Source organism: Phalacrocorax carbo, chromosome 16 (genome assembly GCF_963921805.1).
Source record: "Phalacrocorax carbo chromosome 16, bPhaCar2.1, whole genome shotgun sequence".
Classification (NCBI taxonomy): Eukaryota; Metazoa; Chordata; class Aves; order Suliformes; family Phalacrocoracidae; genus Phalacrocorax; species Phalacrocorax carbo.
In genome coordinates, this window is record NC_087528.1 from 13,759,505 (window position 1) to 13,781,929 (window position 22,425).

Here is a 22,425-nt window from a genome sequence, read left to right on the forward strand (position 1 = left end):
AACGACGTGTTGCTCAGGGGGGATCTGGCACCACGCCAGCCGTGTGTGGCGCTGGGCTCCCTGCACCGACGCGCTGAGCACCTGGAGCAGAGCCTGCAGACAGCGTCTCCCTCGGGCACAGCAGCCTCCCAAGGACGGGCAGGAGGTGCCCAGCCAGGAGCAGAGGCAAGACCAGCCCTGGCCCCCTCCACCGCTGCTGACCAAGCCAACGGAGATGGGCGTTCCCTCTGACTTTTCCAGGACGGTTAAACTAGTATGAGCCATGTTACGTCTGCATAACACATTATGGCCGTAGAGGATGGCGGTTGTACTTCGTAGCAGAGCAAACACCATCTTCTCAGCTGTGCCTCAGCCTTACTGCATGGCAAGGAAAGCTATAAAGGCACGCAGAGAGAGGGGACCTGGCTGGAGCTCACGTGCTTCCCCACAGCCGCTCAGAACCCGCTCGGAACAGCGGAGAGACATTTCTGTTCCCAGTCATCATCCGGCACGGCAAAGGCAAGCGCATCGTGGCACGGCACAGCACGTGTGCCAGGCACGCACCGGGGAGAGCGCGAGCACGTCACCGCTAGCCGGCCACCAGAATGAGAAACATCATCCATCAGAGGAGGTCTGCGCTCATCGTCCAGCCTAAGGGGTTGAGCCAGGCAACTATTTTCGCTCTCAGAAACTACCTTATATGTTTACAGGCACGTTTCAATTTACACTGCCCTAAACATGATCTCAGATACAAAAATATGGGACATTTTTGACTTGGTTCAAGTAAGGAGCACAAAAAACTATGTAACCCAACACTGTGGAGACAAACAAAAAAAAAAAAGAGAAACAAAAAAAAATCCAGCCTTGCCCTCTCCCACCGCGGGTCCCGGCCAGCAGCATGGCACGTTCCCCACGGACACACTGCTGCCAGCTCTGGACTTCGCTGAGAGTCTCACAAGACCTGGTGTTCCCTCACACCAGCAGCTACAATTTACACAATCTCCAGAACAAGAATGTTTTTTTTTTTAAAATGGTTTTATCTCTACAATAGCACATGAAAACCGAAAGCTGCCACAGCAGGCTGGCAATGTGTTCAGAGGGCAAGAATCAAACAAGAACTGTAACTGAAATTACCCACAGAAGTCTACTAATGTTGATTTCATCTTATTAGTAATACTGATTAGTGAAAACAAGAAAAGTCAGCTAGCTACCTGACTGGTAGGAAAACATGAACATTTAAAACAAAGAAAAATTCCTTATGTCATTCTGCAAGGAAAGTTCCTTTCACCCCTGCAAAACCAACCTGGCTTTCTTGACGAGCTTACAAGTTCACGGTTTTGCCTTAAAATTTCTTCCCATTCCTTTGGCCCAGCTCTGCCTCTGTCACCTCTGCCCTCCCCTTGAAACACTTCTCTCGGCTCCGGGTTGCGGGACACGCGTGTGTGCTGCCATGCTGCTCAGCTGCACCAGTTCTTAAATCAGGTTTTGAAGTCCAAACAGATACTCTGAATACATTTAGACTTTCAGAGATGGTGAATGCCATTTTTATCTACTCTTAGTTTTCCTTCTGATCATCTCCCTACTCTCCTTTTCAGTCATGTTATTATAAGCCACTACTCCAGACGTGATTCTTTTGATGGTTATACAAGTTTTTTCATTATTTCAAAGTCCCACAACTAGCGGCACACACACAGTTTTCTGATAAAGAAATAAGCACCATAGAATCTCTCAACAAAAATTCCCCAAGTTTGCTGGATTTTGAAAGTCTTTGGAAAAAAGCTCTACCGCTGTGCAGAGGGCAGGCGGGTCTTCAGTACGGAAGGAGCCTGCGAGTCTGCCCAGCTAATCCCCACGGTCTCATGCTGGGTAACAGAAGACTGTTGCAAAAATACCAGCCAGTAGCCCCAACAAGGATCCAGCTATCTTCTTCCCATGCCCTCGTCCCCATTAACTCCTTCACCCTCGGAACTCCCAGAAAAAGGAACTTGCACACCAATTCTGCATAAAAAAAATCTGACAGTTGCACACAAAACCACCAAAGGGTCCATCCTTGCAGGGGATGGGGGAAGCTGGAGGTTTCAGCCTGGCCCTGCTGCCACATTTTCTGCCCCATGCAAGGCCATCAGCAAACTCAAGGGACAAAGTGAACTCCAAAGTCACCACAAATAACTTCCCGTCAGCGGGGACAGAGCATCCATTTCCTGGAAAGGGCGGCAGAGGCTGGTTCCTTGCCTAGCCCAAGGCACGCCAGGCCAGGGGTACCATCACGCCCTGAAACACCTCCAAGAAGCAGGCATTACGGAGGGCGCAGCAGCATGCATGTTGAAGACGACAGATCAACAGCTACACAGTTGTCACGAAATCGCCGCGGTCCGGCAAATGAAAGAACATCTCCAGTTAATGACTGAAAACGTCTTCTGGAAAGCAAAGAGTCCAAATGTTTTTAAAAAGGAGCTTAATAAGCTTACATATGAGGTAGAAAGGGGTAACTACTGGAGACAAAAATATTAAACTTGTGGTAGGATTTCTTGGGTGCCCAGCTTGCAAGTGGCAGTAAGGGGGAGTGAAGGGCTTATCGTATTAGCTGGGCTCCAGCTGATGCTGGCAGTGAGTGCGAGGGCGTGCGCACACGTAGGGGGGAGCAACAGACAATTCTCTCATTGCTTTTCTATTCTGTGATTATTTTTTTTATTTTTAAAGAGATTTCCAAGGGTCTTTGAGTCCTAACAGAGCAGAGCATATCAAACTCATAATCATGTAAAACAACTGCTGCACTTGGGACCAAGGGAACTTCTCTTCCAGCACATGCTGGTTACCTTGGCTGTTCTGAAGCACTGGGCAAAATGACTTCACAGGATCACTTGCAAGTTCTGTTCACAATTACCATTTCTGCAATATCCTCAGTACTGGGAATAACCTCTTCCTCCAGCTCATCACAGTGGCAGCTTGTGGACTTTATGGGTAGAAATTTGGAAGAAACTATTGCTGCAAGACTGCTATGAATGCAGAGAATGCTGTAACCCACAGCAAATGGGGACGCTCAGCTTCGTCACCCCGTGGACCTCTCTGGATGTAACACTGACCAAGCAGTCACCTGTTCTCCTGGCACATGAGTCAAGCAGCAGCAGCTCCTCCCAGCTTGGACCTTCACCTTCACCCGCTCGGCTGCCATGGAGCAACCGATGTTCATTGCTAAACCCACGTCCCTTAAACGCAATGCCCAAAGGGATAGCAAGAGTTTGACCCCAGTATTATTACATCTGCGGTTTGGTGCGTTGCTCCACACTGTGGACAATCAAGTGGCTGAAGAACATCGCCACAGAGCGTTCACTGTGTTTGGTTTGGGTCTCAAAGACTCAGGAGACGCCAGCACAGCATTACTCTTAGGACATGAACGCTGGGCAGAGCTTTGCTGCCAAAGAAGTCAGAGCATTAATCAGATTTGAGAGGAAAACCCAATACAAACCTTCCCAGAAAGCTTCTATTTACTAAATGGAAATAGCACCGTGGACAAGCAGCTCCTGGACTCCATCCCAGGTGCTGCGAGAGCAGCACAGTGCCCTGGCACGAGGCAGGGTGCAGCTCAGACCTTTGGCAGCTCAGCGATGAAGCAGGTTCCCTGCTGCCAGTTCAGTCACGGCTCCCATCCAAGTCAGTCGTGACTAAGACCCATCTATATTAAAGCAAATGATCAGCCCCAGAAACATTTTATGTCTTCGCTGTAATAAACCCTGCATTCACACATTCTTCATTTATAGTTTATTTTTGTAGGGCAGGAAAAAAAAGCAGCCATACCGGCAAATCGGACTTGGAATTTCCAGTTCAAGTCACAGAATATCCGAAATCGTGTCCCTGATGGGGAAACCAGCAGAGCCCTCCCATGCAAGCATACAGACAGACACACAGACACCAGCTCCCACCACCCCTGTCTCAACCTTTGCCACTTCCACGCTTGCTGAGAAGATCCTTCCCCCACGTGCTCAGCTGCAGCCCTTGTCAGCAGGATCAGCGGGGATGAGGCCACGGGAACAGGCCAGAGGGTAAATTCTTGTTCTCAGCCCTGAGGATGTCCAACCCTGAGGCACAGCAGCAAAGCTTAACCTGTGGGAAGTGCATTTGGCCACGACTCTGGCATAACCAGCCAGGCAGATAAGCTCCAGGATGTTACTCCAACTCTTCTCAAAGAGAAATAAAATTATTAGAAACATATTTTAAAATAGATTTTGCATTTCCAGAAGAATTTTGGCAAGCTTGTTCAGATATTCAACAACATGTGCCCCCAGTGCAGCAAGAACTCAACCGCCAAGCTGCTGCCTAAAGCAGCATGTCTCCAAACCTTTACATCCAACCCCTTCTTCTTCCAATAGATGTCTGAGCTCATTCACAGCTCCTCTGCATAAACTTGCATACGTACTTATACCATACAGTCACACCTTCTAGTTACAACAGATGGGCTGCACCAGATCAGACAGGAGAGAGTTGGCCTCTACTTTTTCCCAGAGCAGCAAGGAAGCCAGCTTTAAAAGCAGACACCCAAACACCCCAGTGCCCACATGCTGACTGTTCCAGCTACCCCAAGGTAAAAAGTACCTTGAAGAAAGGACAAAACTGCCACATCCATCTGCGGCTCTGGGCCACCAGTCTCGGCCAGCCTTACAAAGCAGTTCTGATCATCCTCCCACTTCCTACCCTCTGCCCATCCATTCTGAGCAGGACAGGAGGAAGGAGGAGGACATCAGAGGTAGGTCGAACTTTCCAGTGTTCGGCTTGAGACCAGGTCCTGAACTGACCAGGTTCAGGAGGGGAATTGGTCTTCACAGGAAAACTCTGACATGGTCCCGTCACTCCCCAGAAGGGATTTCCAAATGCAATGCTTTTTAGTCCATAACCCCTCCCAGGTCAAAGCAACACAGCCGTGTGTTTTTAAAGGAAACTGTTTTATCTCTGTCCACAAACCTCTTCAAAGTACACTTTGCTCTCTGGTCCAAAAGCAAAGCGATGGCTAATTCAGTTCTGAAAACCGCTTCCAGAGAATTAGGTCCAAAAGTAAACGATAAAACCTTTCTGGTCCACAAAAAAAAAATAAGCCTAGACAAAAATTGATAAAAAGGACCAATTCCCTTTCAGCTCAGCTCTGACTGCTCCCAACAGCTGTACTCCTTACACCACAGGGCATCTCCTGAACCACCTCAGAAAGATCAGATAAATTATTCAAAACACAGACTAATTCCTGGCGCTCGGACTCTGTTCACTCCAGGATCAGTGCGAGCTGTCTGCTTCCTGGAGGGCTCGCTCTGCCTGCAGTAAAGGGCAAACACAAAGGCTTCGATTTGCAGAAGAGGAAATCAATTTAGCAGCTAATAAATACGCAATTTGTGCAATATACATACTCTCCATCTCCCTTGATGCTCATACAAAAGTTAATGGGCCATACCCTGCTAAGCACAAAGTTATTGCACGCATTCACGTGAACAGCAGTTTAGCTCGTTTGAGAGCAGAATCAGGAGGGAGACGGGGAGCGGATGCTTGGCAACACCATGTTGTATTTCCTCACAAATAGCAATACCAGAGATCCCTCCATGGAGGGCTACAGCCTGAGGAGTCAAGGTCACACATTTTGGAAGATGCTCTGCAGCATCACATGACAGTCCTGACGCAAATCCAGGCCAACAATATCTCACACGCCCTGCGCTGGGTCTGTGCAGGCGTGGAGCAGGCATCCAACAGGCGGTGCGGGGTGCTCCACAAGGACCTTTGCTTACCAACAGTCTGGTCTCCGCAAAAATTCACAGACTCTGCGCACAGGAACTTAAATAAACCTATGACATCTGATAAAAGACATGTTTGCACCTTTCCAACTAACTGTGGGGATGCACAGGAGACACTGCAGCTGCACGAACCGCAGGACTTATCTTGGAGCAATGGCCACCTAAGCAGACCAAGAAATGCACATCATGAGAATCTTCAAGATCTAAAGCCTTCCCTCAAACAAAAGGAATCCCTGTAAGATTACAGATGCCCATAAGAGACAGCTTCACCTAACTTAAAATAAAACAGTGAAAAGTTTAAAACCGAAGCCAGCAAGACAGCCTGTCCAGAACACCATCTCCTGAACGCAGATGCTCAGGCCGACACGAAGCTTTGTTGCCATGGCCAAGGCACGCTCAAACACTGAGACAGAGCAAGCTTTCAATTCTCCCTTCCCTCCTTATTGTCATTTCCAAATGTATTTGGCTGCCCAAGTTTATCGGTCTTCGTTTACACCCTTTGGTTTAAAAATGAATGCCCCCATCCTCTGGGTGCTCCAAACTTACCATTTGAAATCACATGAGTTAGTTCAAGTCTGCCCTACCACAAATCACCCTGCAGTCTATCCTCTCATTCAGCTTCAAGAAGTGTCTCAGAAAAAAGACCAGTCCAGTAAGACACAGTTACTAAGAGGTAAAAACACTGGGATTAAGGGCAGACAGGAAGCTAATCAGCTCCAATATGGTGCTCTCCTAAGCCATAAGTTATCATACACCAGAGCACTGATTTCTTACACCCACGGCTTGCCAGCACAATGCAACTGTGGAAATTTGCTTGATCCCTGACAAGCAAAAACATACACACACAGAAAAAATCCACCCAGAGAAACAGGACCCAGAGGAACTAATTGAGACCACTGCCCACACCAACGATGCACCCAGGAGAGACAGCAGCTGGGGAGGCCACACGAATTATTCTGGCAGCGGGGCAGCCTGGCAGAGAGGCTCCTCGGTGAGTCAGAAGCATCAGCCTGTCCTGCAGACACACACCTCTGCCCTGCCAGCAACGCGAGCTATGAGGGCTGTCTGGCCATAGACGCCAACAGCGTCAGCACCCAACTCGAGCTTGCAAGGGGACCTGATGCCAGATGCGAGCAACTGACTTAGACTTAGATTAGTTCAGCAGACACACGATTTAGGATGAACAGGCACCCAGTGTGCTATACAGGCACAGTTTGACAAGCAATGGAGCCCAGCCACCGCGCTCTCCCCCTGCCTCTGGGAAGGCAGGCTTCCTCCCTCCTGCCACCCCTCACTGCAGCTTGGGGAGCTCTGCCCCGGCGGAGGGGGAGGCTCAGCCGGGACCGGTCACAGGGCAAGTGCGCCAACACAGCCTCCACGAGGGAGATGCCTATGAGGTGAGTAGATAGAGGGGCTGTGTATGTTACAGGTATATCCATACAGCACTTGCAGACAACCCAAGCCCATAACACAGGAATACGCCTTCGAGAGGCTGCCACGTGTCATGCCACCTGCAGTAGCAGTTTTCCAAGCATCCTATGTGCAGTTTATACAAGTCCACCCAGCAAACCTCAGCAAGAGATTCATAACAGAGATAACTTGTCCAACAACTCAGCAATGGTATAAGGAGGCAGGACGGGAATAAAACTGGGTGCAGAGTCACAACAAAAAATACTTTGTCTTGTTCAGACAACCAGAAGAACCTCGAGTAAAAACCAAAGAGGGTTTCCAGGCTGCGCAAATCCTTCCTGCAAACTCCTCCCAGAAGAATGAGATGAAAAACACCCTCCTTGCAATTTCACGCTTTATGGATCCCTAGGCTCCTAACCCCTTCAGAATAACGTAGAGCACTTTCTTTCTCATTGATTTTGAGAATTAAATATTTTTATATCTTAACAGTCACCCTAAACATCCAAGTCAGTCGCCTACCGAGATGGGTGAGCCTTGCGGCTTCTGTTTCAGATACCCTCCAAGCACAAGTGCTGTCATCGCCAAAAAGCGGCATGTGCCTATGGAGGGACAACTAACACGCGTTAGCTATTCCACCGTCAAAGCCAAGCAGAGACAGAGTATTCAAGTTATCTATGAGCTGAACTGAAAAAACACAGGTGAAGTGTCTCTCACTAGGGATTTACCACAGGTTAACTACTGCACATTAATTAATCCAGCTATAGCAACACATCTTTTTAAAAGGAAGAAATTTCTCAGTGCTCAACAGGCAATGCACTGTCGTTTACCCACGGCTCACATGTTTCTTCTCCATTCAAGTCTGCAATGTAAAAAGAAATCTGAGGCTCTAGAAGACAAAGGAAAGCCCTTTCCAGGGAACACCAGTAACATGGTGCAGGATTCGCATTACTGAAGACGTTGGCCAGGTGAGCAGCACAGTCAGACTGCTGGAGGAGGGCTCCTCTGCCAGCAACCAACAACCAGAAACCCACCAAACTGATAGTAAAAAAACCCCAAAAGCTTAAAAATGCAATAACTACTGGACCACTGTAAAGTCCCTGTAAAGACTACTGTGTCTTTACATGGACTGGACTTATTGTTGTAGAAGAGATGTTAGAGCCCATCAATGACCGGGATCAACACAGGAATTCCCAAAAGGTTTGTTCAACCCTCCAAAGCAGGAAGCCAAACTGTACAATAATAATAATACCCCATCCTGACCGGAAATATCCACGGAAGGGTCCATGCCCCAACACGACAACCCCTGAACCACAGTGAGAAAGTTCGGCTGCCAAAATGAGCCAGGGTTTCTTCACCCTGCCGCCGCAGCACAGCGATTCCCACCCCATGCCGGGATGCTGTTGTCTCAGTACACAGCAGAGGGGCAACAAAAACACACACGTCTAAGGAGGCATTTATATCTTTGGTGAACACACTGCAGTCCATTTTAAATAAGGTATGTGAGATTTGGGAACATAACCAGCACCTTTTGAAAGCTGGTCCATATCAGCGCACTCCAGCCTTTGAGAGGAAGCCAGAAGCATCACATCCACTCGGAGATTTTTGTACCTCCTTTATAAACATCGCTTCAGCAGAACTTGGGTGGGCACCCACTGCCGGTTCCTGCCCCGCAGGGCAGAGCGCTGCACAAACACCGCGCGCCAACTTCTTCCTCTCATGTGGTTTTAGTTTCCAGCCCCTGCAGACTACAGCAGCGATTCCTCCCATTGGGAAGCAGACCTCAATTTTCCTTTCAACTCACACAAAATCTTATCAAACCTAAATCCAACAGAAGGGATCTGAGTTCAAAATCAGCAATCACGTCCCGGCTGTAGAGTACTAACAAGGTGTTTGTGTTTGCTGGATACACGCAGAGCCTGATGTGGTTGCGCAAGACTCCTGTAAGTAATGCTTCACTCCGTACACACCAGGACTATGAGTAAATTTAAATTTGGGGGACTCCTCAACAAAATCAACTCTGGAAAGTACACTTTTTTTTGGCTTCCTCACAAACCTCATTTTTCTCTCTCTGGATGGCCGATGTTTTGACAGACAACAGTGTGATTTCCACTCCTGTCAGCTCCATCAAATCAGCCTAAAATAACTGAAAGTCTCCCAGCATCTGATGGGACTAACTAGTATTGCTGGGCTGCCCATTTACCAGGAAAACAGACACATTAAGAATGTCGGTTGATTACAAGTAAAGCAAAACTGAAAGCTGAAACGGAAAAACATACGCTTCCATATAAAAACATTCCTACAGGCACAGGTGTACACTAAGACTCAAACACAAAGCAGGTACAGTCAGCCATACCCTGGCAGGGGTACCATACAGGAACAAGCTGGTAGGCACAAATGAACTGAAATACACCAGTTTGCTCACCGCACAACTATCCCTTTGCTTCATAAGCCCTCCACCTCTCCACTCACTTGCTCCCCAAATCCCCCTGAGGTTCCCTAAGCAAACAGCTGTGTTTACTGGGGCGTCTCTTACTGCCTCCCTCCATTATGCCCCTCTGCTCAGGGAGGTACGTCCACTCCTCCAGCCTTTTGACAGTGCCCACACTGTGCCCCAGCAGATCCAACATCTCAATGTCAAGCCATCAACATCTCATTCCTCTCCCCCTGCCAGGCCTGGGCCCAGGAGCACCTTCAGCTGCGGAGAGAAGGCCTGCACCAGTCACTCCTTGCACTCACAAACGCAGCAACACAAAGAGCAGGAAGATACAGGAGCCACGACATTCCAGTACGGAGGACTGTACTGGTCACAGTGATGCCCACAAGTGCTTTCAAGTAACATTCTGCTTTTGACAGCACTGTCTGAAGATTACCCCAAAGACACAGCAAGGATTACACACCAACACCACGGTGACTGACAGAGTCCATAGCAGTGCTCACCGATTCTGCCATCTGCCAAACACAAATGATTCTTGACCTCTCAAAAAGCCTCCCAGAAGCTGTTTTCCACCAGAGGAAGGTACAGGGCAGAACTTCCTTGTATGTAGGCAGAAACCCATCTCCCAACTCCAGAACCTCTCTGATGTCCTGAATGGCATCCAAGGGCGAGAGCAGGACTCTAGTAACCCCCTTGATGCGCTGATACCCCTTAGCAGCCCCCCTGCCCAGGTTCCTTACCTCGTATCCACAGAGAACTCTAACCAGATACAGACCTTCTCTGTTTTTACAGAAAGATTATGGCTGGAGTGGAGCAGAGAGGGCAAAGGCCTCAGTGGGTGAGCAGAGAGGAGCACACTTGTGAAGGGAAGCGAGAATCCCAAATTCCAGCTGAATGAGTTGGGATTTCCCACCCAACACACCTGAAACATCATGCACACTCTGAAAAGACATATACAGTACATATGCTTCACTTTTGAAAGAGACCAGAGCACACCACGCACCAAGTACTTCAAGAAGTCCCAGTTGCCTCCAGTCCTCCTGAATGCCGAACACCGGAGCTGACTCCGTAACAGCCAGTTATACACGATTCCAGCTCCTGCTTGGCGCTGGAGGTGGGACAAGTGACTCCTCAGGCTGCAATTAGAATCAATATTCTTCCTATGCCTTAGAATTAATTACATTTCTAGATTTCACACTACCATTCTCCAAATAATAATTTTCTACATAATGTCAGCAGTAAAGTCTGTTACTAATTTTGGCAATAAGAGAAAGGCAAAATTGCTCCAGTTACAGTTCGGTTGTTGTTTCCTTAAATGACTGTCAATGTGGGGTATCCTACTTCCCACAGAATCTCTGTTTTCTCCACAAAACATCCAGGACACTAAATATGCAGGACCACTCCTGAACTCTTAACATACACATAACTAAGAAGGACGATGATTCTTCACACCAGCAGTCAGCAGCATCCAGACAGACCCCAGTTTGCATGCAACAAACAAAAATTACTATTTCAAAAATTATGAAATGGTACCTGTTTTCAACACGTACAATTCCAGCTCTCCTTTGTTTCTGAGCTGCCAACCGTGCCTTGAACATGGCACCATCAACCACACTGGCCAAGGGGACCCTCTGAGAAGAACCAAAGCTCCCAGGTTCAGGGGCATGAAGAGCTGATGCCATTAGTGAGGAGAAGACACGAGCAGGAAGCTGCGACATGCAAAAAGCTAAGGCTGAGAAGACCTGAAGCAACCGCTTGCTTGACTGCAAGGCTCGAGGGCCACGGCTGCACAGCAAGCCCAGCGCAAGGGCAGCCAGGTGTCCCTTCATCTCACTATTGTCATCACCTGGAGGGGCTTTAGCCTGTGCACCTCAGAAACGCTGTAGGATATCAAATTAAAACCAAAACAGGGTGGCATGAAGAGACCGTCTGGATTTGCTGCCCCAGCTCCAGATATCAACGTGATGGGCTTCAATTTCCTTGAAGACTTCTCCACTGCACCACAACCCCCGCCTTCTCCCTAACCCCAGCCCCGATGAACTCCCGAACAGCAGATACTCCTTTACAAAACCACCAGCCCGCAGGCTGAAACAGAAGCCCCCTGTGAGAGGCTCTCGCCTCAGCCCAGCTTGCCCAAGCCTGGGTTCTCTGGGCACAGCCCCCAGAAGCAGTGGATCGCTGTCCGGAGAATCGCTGCCACAGCCCCCCGCACCCGCCGAGCCATGGGAGTCGTCCCGCCCTCTCCCACCACCTCCCTCGCAGCAGCAGTTGCACAAGCCAGATCAGAGAGTGTTTCTGGCTGAAAATTAACTGAGCAAAAATTTTTTTTTAAACTATAATTACTTTTTTCCAGCTTAATGACTTCCCTGCTCCACCTCACCATACTATTTTAGCCAATTAAATCAACACTGACGCAGTCCTACCTACTTTTCTCCCCACCCAGCAACACATTCCCACACCTCCCTTGCGGCTGGTGGGGCATCCCAACTGCAGAAAGCTCGCCACTTCTGGGTGGGTTTGCTTTGCAACAGCTCGGCTTGCCTTGGCGTCAGCAGGGAGCCAGCGGGCCGCGCGCCTGGGGCAAGGCCACGGTGCACCTCGGAGCGCAGCCAGACCTGCCCCAGCAGTCTGCAGGCCACCTGCAGACACGTCCAGCCCTTCGCATCCCACCCACAGCCTCCCTCAGCTTTGCACAGGCGCTCTTGCGGCAGCGACGGGCTGTCCTCCTGGGATGGAGCTTCTTGCTGGCTCCAGGACGTTGCCTACACCTCCACTGCCAGAGCAACCAGCTCCTCCAGGGCCCACCCAGGACCCTACACCCAGCCCCTCCCAGGGCACCTCAGCACTCCTCTGTTACCTAAGAAAAAAGAAAAACCACCACAGCCCAAGACCAGCTTTTGCTACAAGCACTTGCGTATCATCAAACTGGCCCTGTCCGTCCTAAATGCCTATTTAAAAAGCCACTTTAAACCAGCTACAGAAGAAACAACTGCCCTTCCTCCACCTGGAGAGGGATGCAGATGTTACATCATCACAAAGTTACAGGGCATCACATAGATTCTTGAGTCACAGCACAAAACCAACTCACAGCCCTGAAAATATACAGGATTCGGGGGAAAATTCATAAATATGAAAGCCAGGTGTCAGGTGGAAACACACAGGGCAACACGGAGAGCTGTCGCTGCACTGCAGTGAGGCTGTTTCTTGTTTTGTCACAGCCGCTTTGGCATATCACAGTCAAGTTTTTAATCAATGCACTTCATTTACAAGGTTGGGGATCCTGGTTGCTGAAAGGTGGTGTGAACATGGGCAATACCACCTTCCCAGGGCCCAGCAGGTGCCCACTCCTTCACCTAGAAAGCACAAGAGCTCCACATGGGGCAAGCTGCAAACAGCAAAAAATCACCCTTTTTATTCCAAATATAGCAAACTCCCTAGTTTACAGCATCAGTTCTCTGCCCAAGCAGGTCCCCGTCAGCCTCAGTGCAGTCTGTCCAAGCAGGACAGAACACAAACTACAGCAAACAACTGTGATAAATATTATTTGCTGAGAGTGCCTGCACCTCTCTCAGAGAGGGGAACCTTTCCTTTTGCTATTAAAAAAATAAAGGAAGAGTTCCCAAAGCAGGGCAAGCAGCTTCTTTAATATCACCATCCCTGTATCAAATTAAAAAAAAAAAAACATAAACCAGCAGTGCGTCACCTCAGCCTAACGAACCCTGAAACGCTGCTCAGGAAGAGAGGACTTTTCAGGGGTCTAACTTAAAAAAATTTAAAAACTCAAAAGGTGTTTGCTGCGGCTCTTCTGGGAAATAAACATCGACCGTTTTTGCAAAAGGACTCAACCATCAACAAGTGCAGGCGGGAGCCCTGGCAACGCAGCCCCGCCGAAACGCTGTAAATTTCCATCAGAATAAACCGAAACCAAACCACAACTTCGCCGTCTAACAGCTTTTACTCCAACATCTGCCTTGAGGAGGGGCTCGGAGGGCCGGGGAACGCGGCGCGGTCAGCCGGGCCGCGGCCCGGCCGCCCCGGGGCCGGCTCCCCCCGGGCCCCCGGTGCCCCGCGACAGCACGGCCGGGCCCCCGGCGTCCCCCGGCTCCCCGGGACGCTGCTGCCCGCGGCCTGCGCCGCTCGCCCCGGAGAGGCCGCGAAACCGCCCCCGGCCGGGGGAGGCCGGAGTCGCGTCCAGCCGCCTTTGTCCCGCCGCCCGGGGCGGCGCAGCCCCCGCCGAGGGCAGAGCTCCGGGCCGGGCTCCGCGCCGCTCCGCGGCCCCGGGCCGCCCTTCCCTCCCTCCCGAGCAGCCGGCCGGGCGCGGCCGGGCCGCCGAGCGGGGCCGGCGCGGCGGGAGGCGGCAGCGGCGGGGCAGGCCCGGAGCGGGGCCTGCGGGGCCGGGCTGAGCCCGCCCCGCCGGGGCCGCGGCGCGGGCTTCCCGCGGGCAGCGCCGCTCCGGACGGCGGCCACGGCCGCACCCCGGCCCCGGCAGCGTCTCGAGGGCCCCACGGGTTCCCGAGGGCTGCGGCCCGCCTCGGCCGGCGCCGCCCCCCGCCCCGCTCAGAGGCTCGGCCCCGGGAGCGGCCGCGCTCGACCCGGCCCGGGCAGGGCGAGACCTGCGGCGGGCACCGCGCTGCCGGGCCCGGCCCGCCGAGGCCTAGAGCGGGGCGCGCCGCCCGGCCCGGACGCGGCGGCGGGCGGGCCGCGGCCTGGCGCGGGGCTGCTTACCCTGCATGCTGCTGGCGGCGGCGTGCGCCTGCGGGCCGCCCGGGCCCGGCCCGCTCCCGCCGCCCGCGCCGGAGCCGCTGCTGGGGCTGGGAGTCGCCATTGTGTGCGCGGAGAGGGAGCAGCGCGGCGGCTGCAATGCAGCAGGGACCCTCCCAGGCAGGACACCTAGAGCCCCGCCGCCGTATAGCAGCCGCCGCAGCCGCCCCGTCCGCCCCCGGGCTGGGGCCGCCGCTTAACCCCTCCCAGGCGGGGCGCCCGCAGCCCCGGCGCCCTGCGGCAGCCGCTGCGGCGGGGCGGGAGCGGCGCGGCTGCCCGCGGGGAGGGGGGGACGCCGCCGCCGCCGCCCCCCGGGGCCGGGCCCCCCGCCGGCCCCTGCCCGCCCCGCTTTACCCCCCGAGCCCGGCGCCCCACCGCGGCGGAGGGTCCCACGCGTTTTGCCCCCCTCGAGGGCCGGCTGTTGGTGCCAGCGGTTTTATCGGATTATCTCATCCTCGCCCATGACTTTTCCTCCGACACGAACAGCTACTCGCAAACTTCTCCCTTCCCCAACACCTCTCCCCTGGCCACCACGGGGCAACAACTCCTGCCTGTGTTCATGACACCCGGGACACCAGCCCCTTTCTGCCACCATCAGTCTCCACGTTTTCTTCCCTCCCTTAGCCACAGCTGTCCATCCCAGCACATCGTTTCTGATCCTACCTCTAACTCCAGCAAACTCACAGCTTCACTCCTGGGGACAGCACGTGCTAGGAATTGGAGCAGTGATATGGGTCCCCCAGAGACGTGGGGTCTCTCCAAGCTGCTGCGTGACTCAGGAAAGTCCCTTCACCTACAAGAGTCCTTGTTTCCTCATCTGGGTGACAGAAATAATCCTGAGCCCCATTATGAATTGAGATCCGCTGATGAACGAGCTGGACACCCAAGCACTAGACAGCAGCATGCACCCTCCTTCCTTGCTCCTCCGTTGCCCAGGCTTCTCTGTGCTTCTTATGAATGCGGTGATAGAGCAAACACCTCAGGTCCTGAGCGTGCACTGGATGTGCCTCCAGAAGCTGCCAACTGCCACGCTTTTGTGCACGTGCAAATGCACTGGGGACAAGTGGTGGGGGCAGGAGCTGCCTCCCCTTCCAGCCTTCATTTTTCTTTCTTTCTCCCCCAGCTCAGTTCATATTTACTCATCTCACCTCACGTTAAGGCCAAGATTTTTCTTTCCTTTTGTGCTTTGAGCTTAGGAAAACATCTTCTCCCAACCTAGAGTCTCCTAGTTTCCCTGCTCAGCTGCACATGGGGTCAGGGGGGTGGGCTGAGACCCAAGAAGTAGTCCCCGGGGCACAGAAGGAGCTCGGCCTCCTGCCCGAACCCTGCTCTCCAGCAAATATCTCATGCTCTGCAGAGCTCTCCTTTGTCAGGAGGTGGAAGAAGAAGGCAGAGCTGATCCTGAACATCTCCCTCCTTCTGCTCTATCCTCCCAACTCCTGCTAGTCCAAAAAAGTAATCTTCCTCCCTGTCAAGGATGCAGCTTTGCTGGGGACACCCTCACCTCCTCACACACCCAGGCCAAAATCCCAGCAACCTCTTTGCTGGTTCTGAGCTCAGGCTGCTACTGTACACTGTCCTGCCCTGGCATCTGCTCTCTGGGGACATTGCTAACTCTTTCAAAGCTGCATACAGTCTGTCCCGCTAACACTTTGGCTGGAGAGGAGCCGGAAACACTTGCACCCAGAGCTTCTCACAAAAGCAGCCCTTCCTGAACGGTTTGTGTGGGCACCATGGGCGGTAACCATCAGTGCCAGTGCCTGTCAGAGCCTGTAACGAAGACCCCAGACCCCACAGCATGCAGCAGCACAAGCACACATGTCCAGGTGAAGGTATGCCCTTATCCTCTCCTCCCATATGGGGCAACTCACCACCTAGCACAAAGCAGGATCCCAACCCTGTATCTTCACTCACCTAATGCCAGGGAGCACCAAGGATGGCTGCTCTGCAAGGAAGGAGTTACAGGAGCAGAGCAGAGCAGAGCGCAGTGGACGGGCAGTGGCCTCAGCAGTAAGAGCCCAGGCCTGAGCAAGGTGAGTAGGGCAGGTCCCATGGCAGTACCCAGGGTCAGCCTGGACTCCAGACAACTCTACTGCAATGAGGAAGGTCTAAGGTTAAGTCAAGACCCTGGGTCAGGGTCTGGCTCATGCCTCAGGACACGGCCAGGTGCAGCAGCGGCACAGCTGTAACCTGCCTTAGGTGGGAACCAGAGTAAAAGCTTTGGCTAAAACAGCTCCCAAGGGAGAGAGTAAAAGAATGGTTTCTCCACCTGTGTCCTCCTGCCCTTCTTCCAATTTTTTTTTCCCAAAGTGCTCCAAAGCCAACTGACACTTATTAAACCACTTGCCTTTACCAGCAAACCAGCCTTAAATGCTGAGGGTTAAACTCCTGGGGAAGGGGGTGCAGTCCAGGTCCTGACACAAAAGACATTCCCCACCTAGTTCCACAACTTTCCTTTCTTTCTCCTGTCTTGTTTAAGCCTTATTTTCTGCCTTAACCAAGAGTGTAGGTCCAATGTTGGCATCTTGCAGGCTGTGACACAGAAACCTAGTGTCTGTTGGCAAGCACTGGCAGAAGCTGACAGCTGGCTTCTACCTCTATTTTGTGCCACCTGCATGTGGTTTGCTTATAATTAGGTAAAATCAGACTGTTTATCCTTCCTGCCTCCCCCTGCAAACCTGGGAGGATCAGCAATACCTGTCCTGACAGATGTTTGTGAAACCTGTTCCTAAAGACCTCCAGTGATGGAGATTGCACCATCCCCCAGTAACCTGTTCTGGCACACTTCTATCCTGATATTATCTGAAAGCCTAACTTAAGCTTTTTTGTCTGACCTGAAATCCTTTACATCCTGCCCTGTTTGCCATGGCCACAGCCTTCTTTGAAACGACCTCTTAGGCACTTGATGACTGTATTGTTTCCCTTTCCCTCCTCACTCTGGCTTTCTTTTCTACAGACTATGTCAACTCGATTCTTTCGGCCTTTCTTGATGTTTTCTGCACCTCCCAGCATTGTCACTGGCCTCCTTTGACTTTTTCTTTTGTGTTGATCTGCATTTTTTAAGTACAGTGTCCCTAGCTAGGCATATTACTCCAGCTTGCCTTGGAGGCTACACTCCTGGCTCATATGCTCCAGGGTGGCATTTGCCTTTCTGTTGCTCGTGTTCAGTTTGCTCTCCATTACACCTTGGACTCTTTTGAAAAACTACACCCACCCTCTTGTTCCCCCATTTGTATTTGTGTTGCTCACTGTTCATAAAGGTAACACTTAAAGCAGTACCTGTTAAATTTTGCCCTATTGGTTTCAGCCCATGTCCCCCATTCACCAGCCTGGTGCTGAATTCTGCTGTCTTTGCTGTCCTTCACAGCCTGGAGTAATTTGCAGGTTTAATAAGGCACTCACGGGTGTTAATCATCCAGGCTGTTAGCTGAAGTAATTAAAAAAGATCTGGCATCAGAACACACCTCTGCAAAAATCCCTTCAACATGTCTGTCCATTTTGACAACCACTGGTAATCAGCACTTGAGGTACAATTACCTCACCAGTCTTGCACTCACCATGTGACTGTATCATCTTAAGAAAGGGCCAGGACAGCCAATGTTAAAACCCTTCCTAAAGTCAACATATATGACATCTGCTACTTTCCGCTTTTTGCCTAAAAACCTGTGCCATACTAGGACACCAGACTGGTTTGTCAGCATTTGTTCCTGGTGACTTCCCGGTGGCTGTTGTCCATCACCTCGTTGTACCCTAGCTGCCTTGTTCAATGAGTTGCTCCAGAACGTTTCTGGGAATTGAGAAGGACTTTAAATTAGGATTAAAGCAAGCAGCTGACAAAGCATAAACAAGATCAGTTTGGGTGAGCTCTGTAAAACTAATGAGGTATGAAGAAGGTTGTTAATAGAGGGTTGTAATATGGACAAGGAGGTCAATCTATTGGCACTTTAGACATGTATCCCCTGCATCAGTGAACGTGGGGGTCCTCCCCTTCTCAGTAAGGTAGGCTCTGTCCTTCCCTGCTCGTGGCCCCCGACCCACCAGCCGAGGCAACTAAAAGCAGAGCCCTTTTGGCAATGAAGTGTGTATATATATAATATCAACTGTGTAACCACGCATTTATCTCCAGGTGTCCCTGTTTGAACTGTAGTCAGGGCCTGGGGCCGGGAACACACCAAAGCCCCAAACCCTTCACCTGTCCACCCAGAGCCTCTCAACCAGTTTTGATCTGATCAAAACCAATCTATGATCATTCATGGCAGTATCATCGGTGTCCATGTGGATGAGCGCTATTAGGGAGTGGGTCTCTGCAATGGGTGGCTATGGCAATGTTTCAGTAGTATCTCTGGCAGAGTCTCTTGGGAAACAGCCTGGCCCTCCCGATCCTGCAGCGTGGCTGCTGGGTTCATCCCTGCAGCATTCCCATTTGGAAGCCTCTGTCCTTTACAGGCGGAGTGGCCGAACTGAAGATAAGCGTGGGCTTCTATGGGCTAAGTAGCAGGCTCCAGAGAGGCATAAGGAAGGAAAATGTTTTATCTAATGCTGAGGAACTAATTTTCAAGTTGCTTAAATTATACTCTAGGGTACTAAGTGTTCTTGGCCTCCCTCTTATGGGAGAAAGCAGTACTGCTGGAGAGTCTCTTCAGGTGGAGAAAGTCTCCCGTCTATGGACCTGGGTGGTTATAGAAAGTGCTCGTGATAGTTGATAAAGCTTTAAAGTGAACAGCCCCGACCTTTTCTTTGCAGTAAATACATCAAACACTAAAAATCCTTTATGTTTCTAAAACACACTACAGCGCATTTGCTTTTGAATTAGAGCAGCAAAGAATGAGACAGATTCAGATGCCACGGTTGGTAAAGCAATCCCCTCCTTTCTGCCCTATCCTCACAAGAGACAGGCAGGCCTTTGCCCTTTCTTGTTCTGTGTCACTGAACTTTGCTCACTTACAGGGTTGCCAAACCCTCCACGCCGTCCCTCCCAAGTGCCCAGGAGAAGCTGCTTTCTGCCAGCCCAGCAGCCCCTTGCCCTCGGCAGAAGTCCTGTCCCACCCCACGCGGGGCCCTGGATGTGCCTGTCCAGCTGTTTCTCTGCCTCCCTCCCAGTCTCCCCCAGTTTCTCCCAGCTGCTCCCCAGAGGCTGCAGCCTCCCCCCTGGACCTGCAGCCCGCGATGTGGCAAGCAGCAGCCCAGCCGGGCCATGTGGGCTGGGTAGGTTTGCGCTATAGCTTGTGATGGGACAAACGAAAGAGCCATAGAGTTCATCAGAGCTGAATTTTCTTTTTGCAAGATCAGCTGATACGATTGGAAAAAAATGGACGGTAACTCATAACTTTGTTTCCCACACAAAGAAGAGCCGGTGTGGCTGAAAAACTTCTCTGCTTTTAATTTCCTATCAGATAAATTACGCTAATGAAAGACACGGTGTCTTACATTCTTCCCTCTTATTCTTATTAACACCACTGTTACTTTTTAATCCTTGATATTTCCATTTCCTAGCTCTAGATACCTCCCCTTCCTTAGGCAATACATTCAAAAGCCTATCCTGGACCTGGAAACAAAGCATGACAGTGATTCACTACAAAGGCACACTAGTAGGTTCATTACTAGGGCACTGCTCCCTCCGAGGTGAGGGGAAGGGACTGAAGATCTGGGGGCGGAGGTTACACCACAAGACAACATTGCTGAGTGCTCTCCAGTGAGGTCCTGCCTCCTTAAAAACCTGAACCAGGAGTGCGGCTCCATGGGGACCTACTGAGAAATGGCAGGGATGTTTGGACTGTTGCTCTTGCTAATCCATGCGCCAAGCTGGGTTTGGTAAGAGGAGAACAAAATGTGGAGGGCAGCTCCCCAGCTTTCCTTCAAGTACCTGTAGTCCCTTCCCGGAGTGCTTTTGAATAGGCAAGTTGTACTTCTAAGGGTGGCTACAGAGAGTGGTTTAATTTTCCTGGGCTTCGGGATGGGAATGTGAATCAATTTAAATGTCAGGAAGGATTTAGTTATAGTGATCATGGTCTGCTGTTCTGCCTGCAGCTGCCAGCCGTTGTTTAACATACAGAATAACACAATTATTATGAACCATAGAGCCTACGCAGCGGAGCTGTAACAATGGCGGCCATTTACAGAGCCGGCTCTTACTTCTCTGTGACTTTCTCTGCAGTAATTTCATCTCTCATAACCTGCTCAAGGGAAGGCTCAGTTAAAATAACAGGAGAAGATGAGCATTAATCCTCTCCATAAATGTAGACACATTCACATGTCCTCCGCATAACAGTTCAGCAAGACCTAATTCTATTGGGGGCTGAGGGGGCTGTATTACACTGTCCTGAAATCAGTGGGAGAAATGATCTGACAGAGACTCAGGTTTGGTCGATGGATATGGTAGATACACTTCGGTTCACCACTAATTATCACTTTTGGTCACAAGTGATCAGTGAACGATGAGGCAGTACTCTTCTTCTGAGCAATACAATTTTTGTTCTCCAGACAACACAAGAGGACAAAATCTCTTCTTAAATACAAAACTAATCCTAGACCATTAAGTCATTACAAAAATTTCTGTTTAAATTCCAGTCTCTCGGCAAGGAAAAGAAAGAAGCCTCCTCTTATCCCTGACTCGCTATTCCTCCCATGAAGAACCCATGGTTCTTCAACATCACCAAATTTCCAAGCCCTGGCATAGCTGTTACACCCATCGCCACATCTGTTCATGGCCCTTGCGAGACAGAAGATGCTCATGACAAGCTCACTGGGGATCCTTAGAGTCAGTGCTCACTCTTTCTGTGTTACAGGAGGCCTTTCTGGAGATGGTGCCTTCTCCTCTGCTGTGCCAGCTCGCAGTCAGCTTAGTTATTTGCATGGGAGAGAAAAAAAAAACCTTTCAGATACCTGCCACCAAAGTTAACTATGACAAACACGAATCTGTCCCACTCATAGATTGGATGTAGAGGTGGGCTCACAATGTCCTTTGCAACTAAACAGGATGGTTCTTCACTATGAGGACAGACTGGACAGAAACTCAGTAGAAACCTCACTGATCATAGCCAGTTTTGACACAGACTGCAGAATTTGCAGTGGTTCCTTATTTTGCCTTGCCTATGCTGAAAAATTTATATGTTGCATAGTCCTGCCTGCCCTTGGAGGTGTCCCTCAAAACAGCAGTAATAGGCGGTCCCTGCCCAGCAGCATCACCACCAGCGGTTTGATGTCCAGCTGTACTGCCACCACGGCTGTTCCCACCCCTTCCCCGCAATCTCCCCGGGCTCAGTCATGCCCCAGCACCTGCCAGCCCGCCATGGTGACTGACGGTGCAGCTCCACAGCCGTCTCAACCTCAACCAGCCTGTGCCAGGGCTCTGCGCTCCAGCCCTCCCCTATACCCTGACAGCACCTTCCTGCCTTCCTGGGCCCGGCACACATGTACTGGACAGGGTCAAGGAGCTCGTCAGGGAGCAGCGAGGGCCAGCTGCTCCCTAAGGGACAGGTGTTGGGAGGGATGCCACGGCCACCGGGGCACGGGCAGTGCCCGTCCCACTGCCCCGGCAAGCAGGGCAGACCCAGGGACTGTGGCCCGATCCAACCAAGAGCCCAGATCACTGGCCAGCTTCATGGAGACTAGGCAAGCCTGAGGCCATGCTAGGAAGTCAACCTATGGGTCAGGGTCAGGATCAGGCCCAGTGGTGGCCAGTGAGATCCACGGTGATGAGGCAGGTCTGAGGTCAAGCTGGGAATTCAGCCCACGGGTCCACGACCGGATGAACAGGTGCCGTGGGCAAACGTGGGCCAGGCTTGGCTGAGCTGGAGGTGGGCGCTCCCACAACAGCTCGGGCAGGGTCCGCAGGGCCCCCTCAAGGCGTTCATACTCTTGCATAAATACCTGCCAGCTTTACTGTACAGGTTTGTTCGTGTGTATTCACTGAGACAAAGATCTAATTATTTTTCAGCTACATGAGTTATCACAGAAACACAGACATGTTGCTGTGAAGGCATGGCTGGAGGTCTCGAGTCCAGCAGCCCAACAGAAGCGAGATTGTCACAACATCAGAGCAGGTGAGCCGTGGCTTTGTCTAGGCAAGCCTTG

General features: G+C 51.3%; 1 protein-coding gene across 2 annotated transcripts in view; it reads right to left on the minus strand.

The window, feature by feature from the left end:
• MAP2K4 (mitogen-activated protein kinase kinase 4) overlaps positions 1-14,511 on the minus strand; it is a 99,098-nt gene extending 84,587 nt beyond the window's left edge. The window contains exon 1 of one of the 2 annotated variants that reach the window (XM_064467487.1): positions 14,317-14,511. In XM_064467487.1, the coding sequence (XP_064323557.1) occupies positions 14,317-14,416 (100 nt within the window). In that variant the 5' untranslated portion in view covers positions 14,417-14,511. The remainder of the gene's footprint in view (positions 1-14,316) is intronic. The other variant, XM_064467488.1, reaches the window with a different exon arrangement.
• Positions 14,512-22,425: the final 7,914 nt, after the last annotated feature.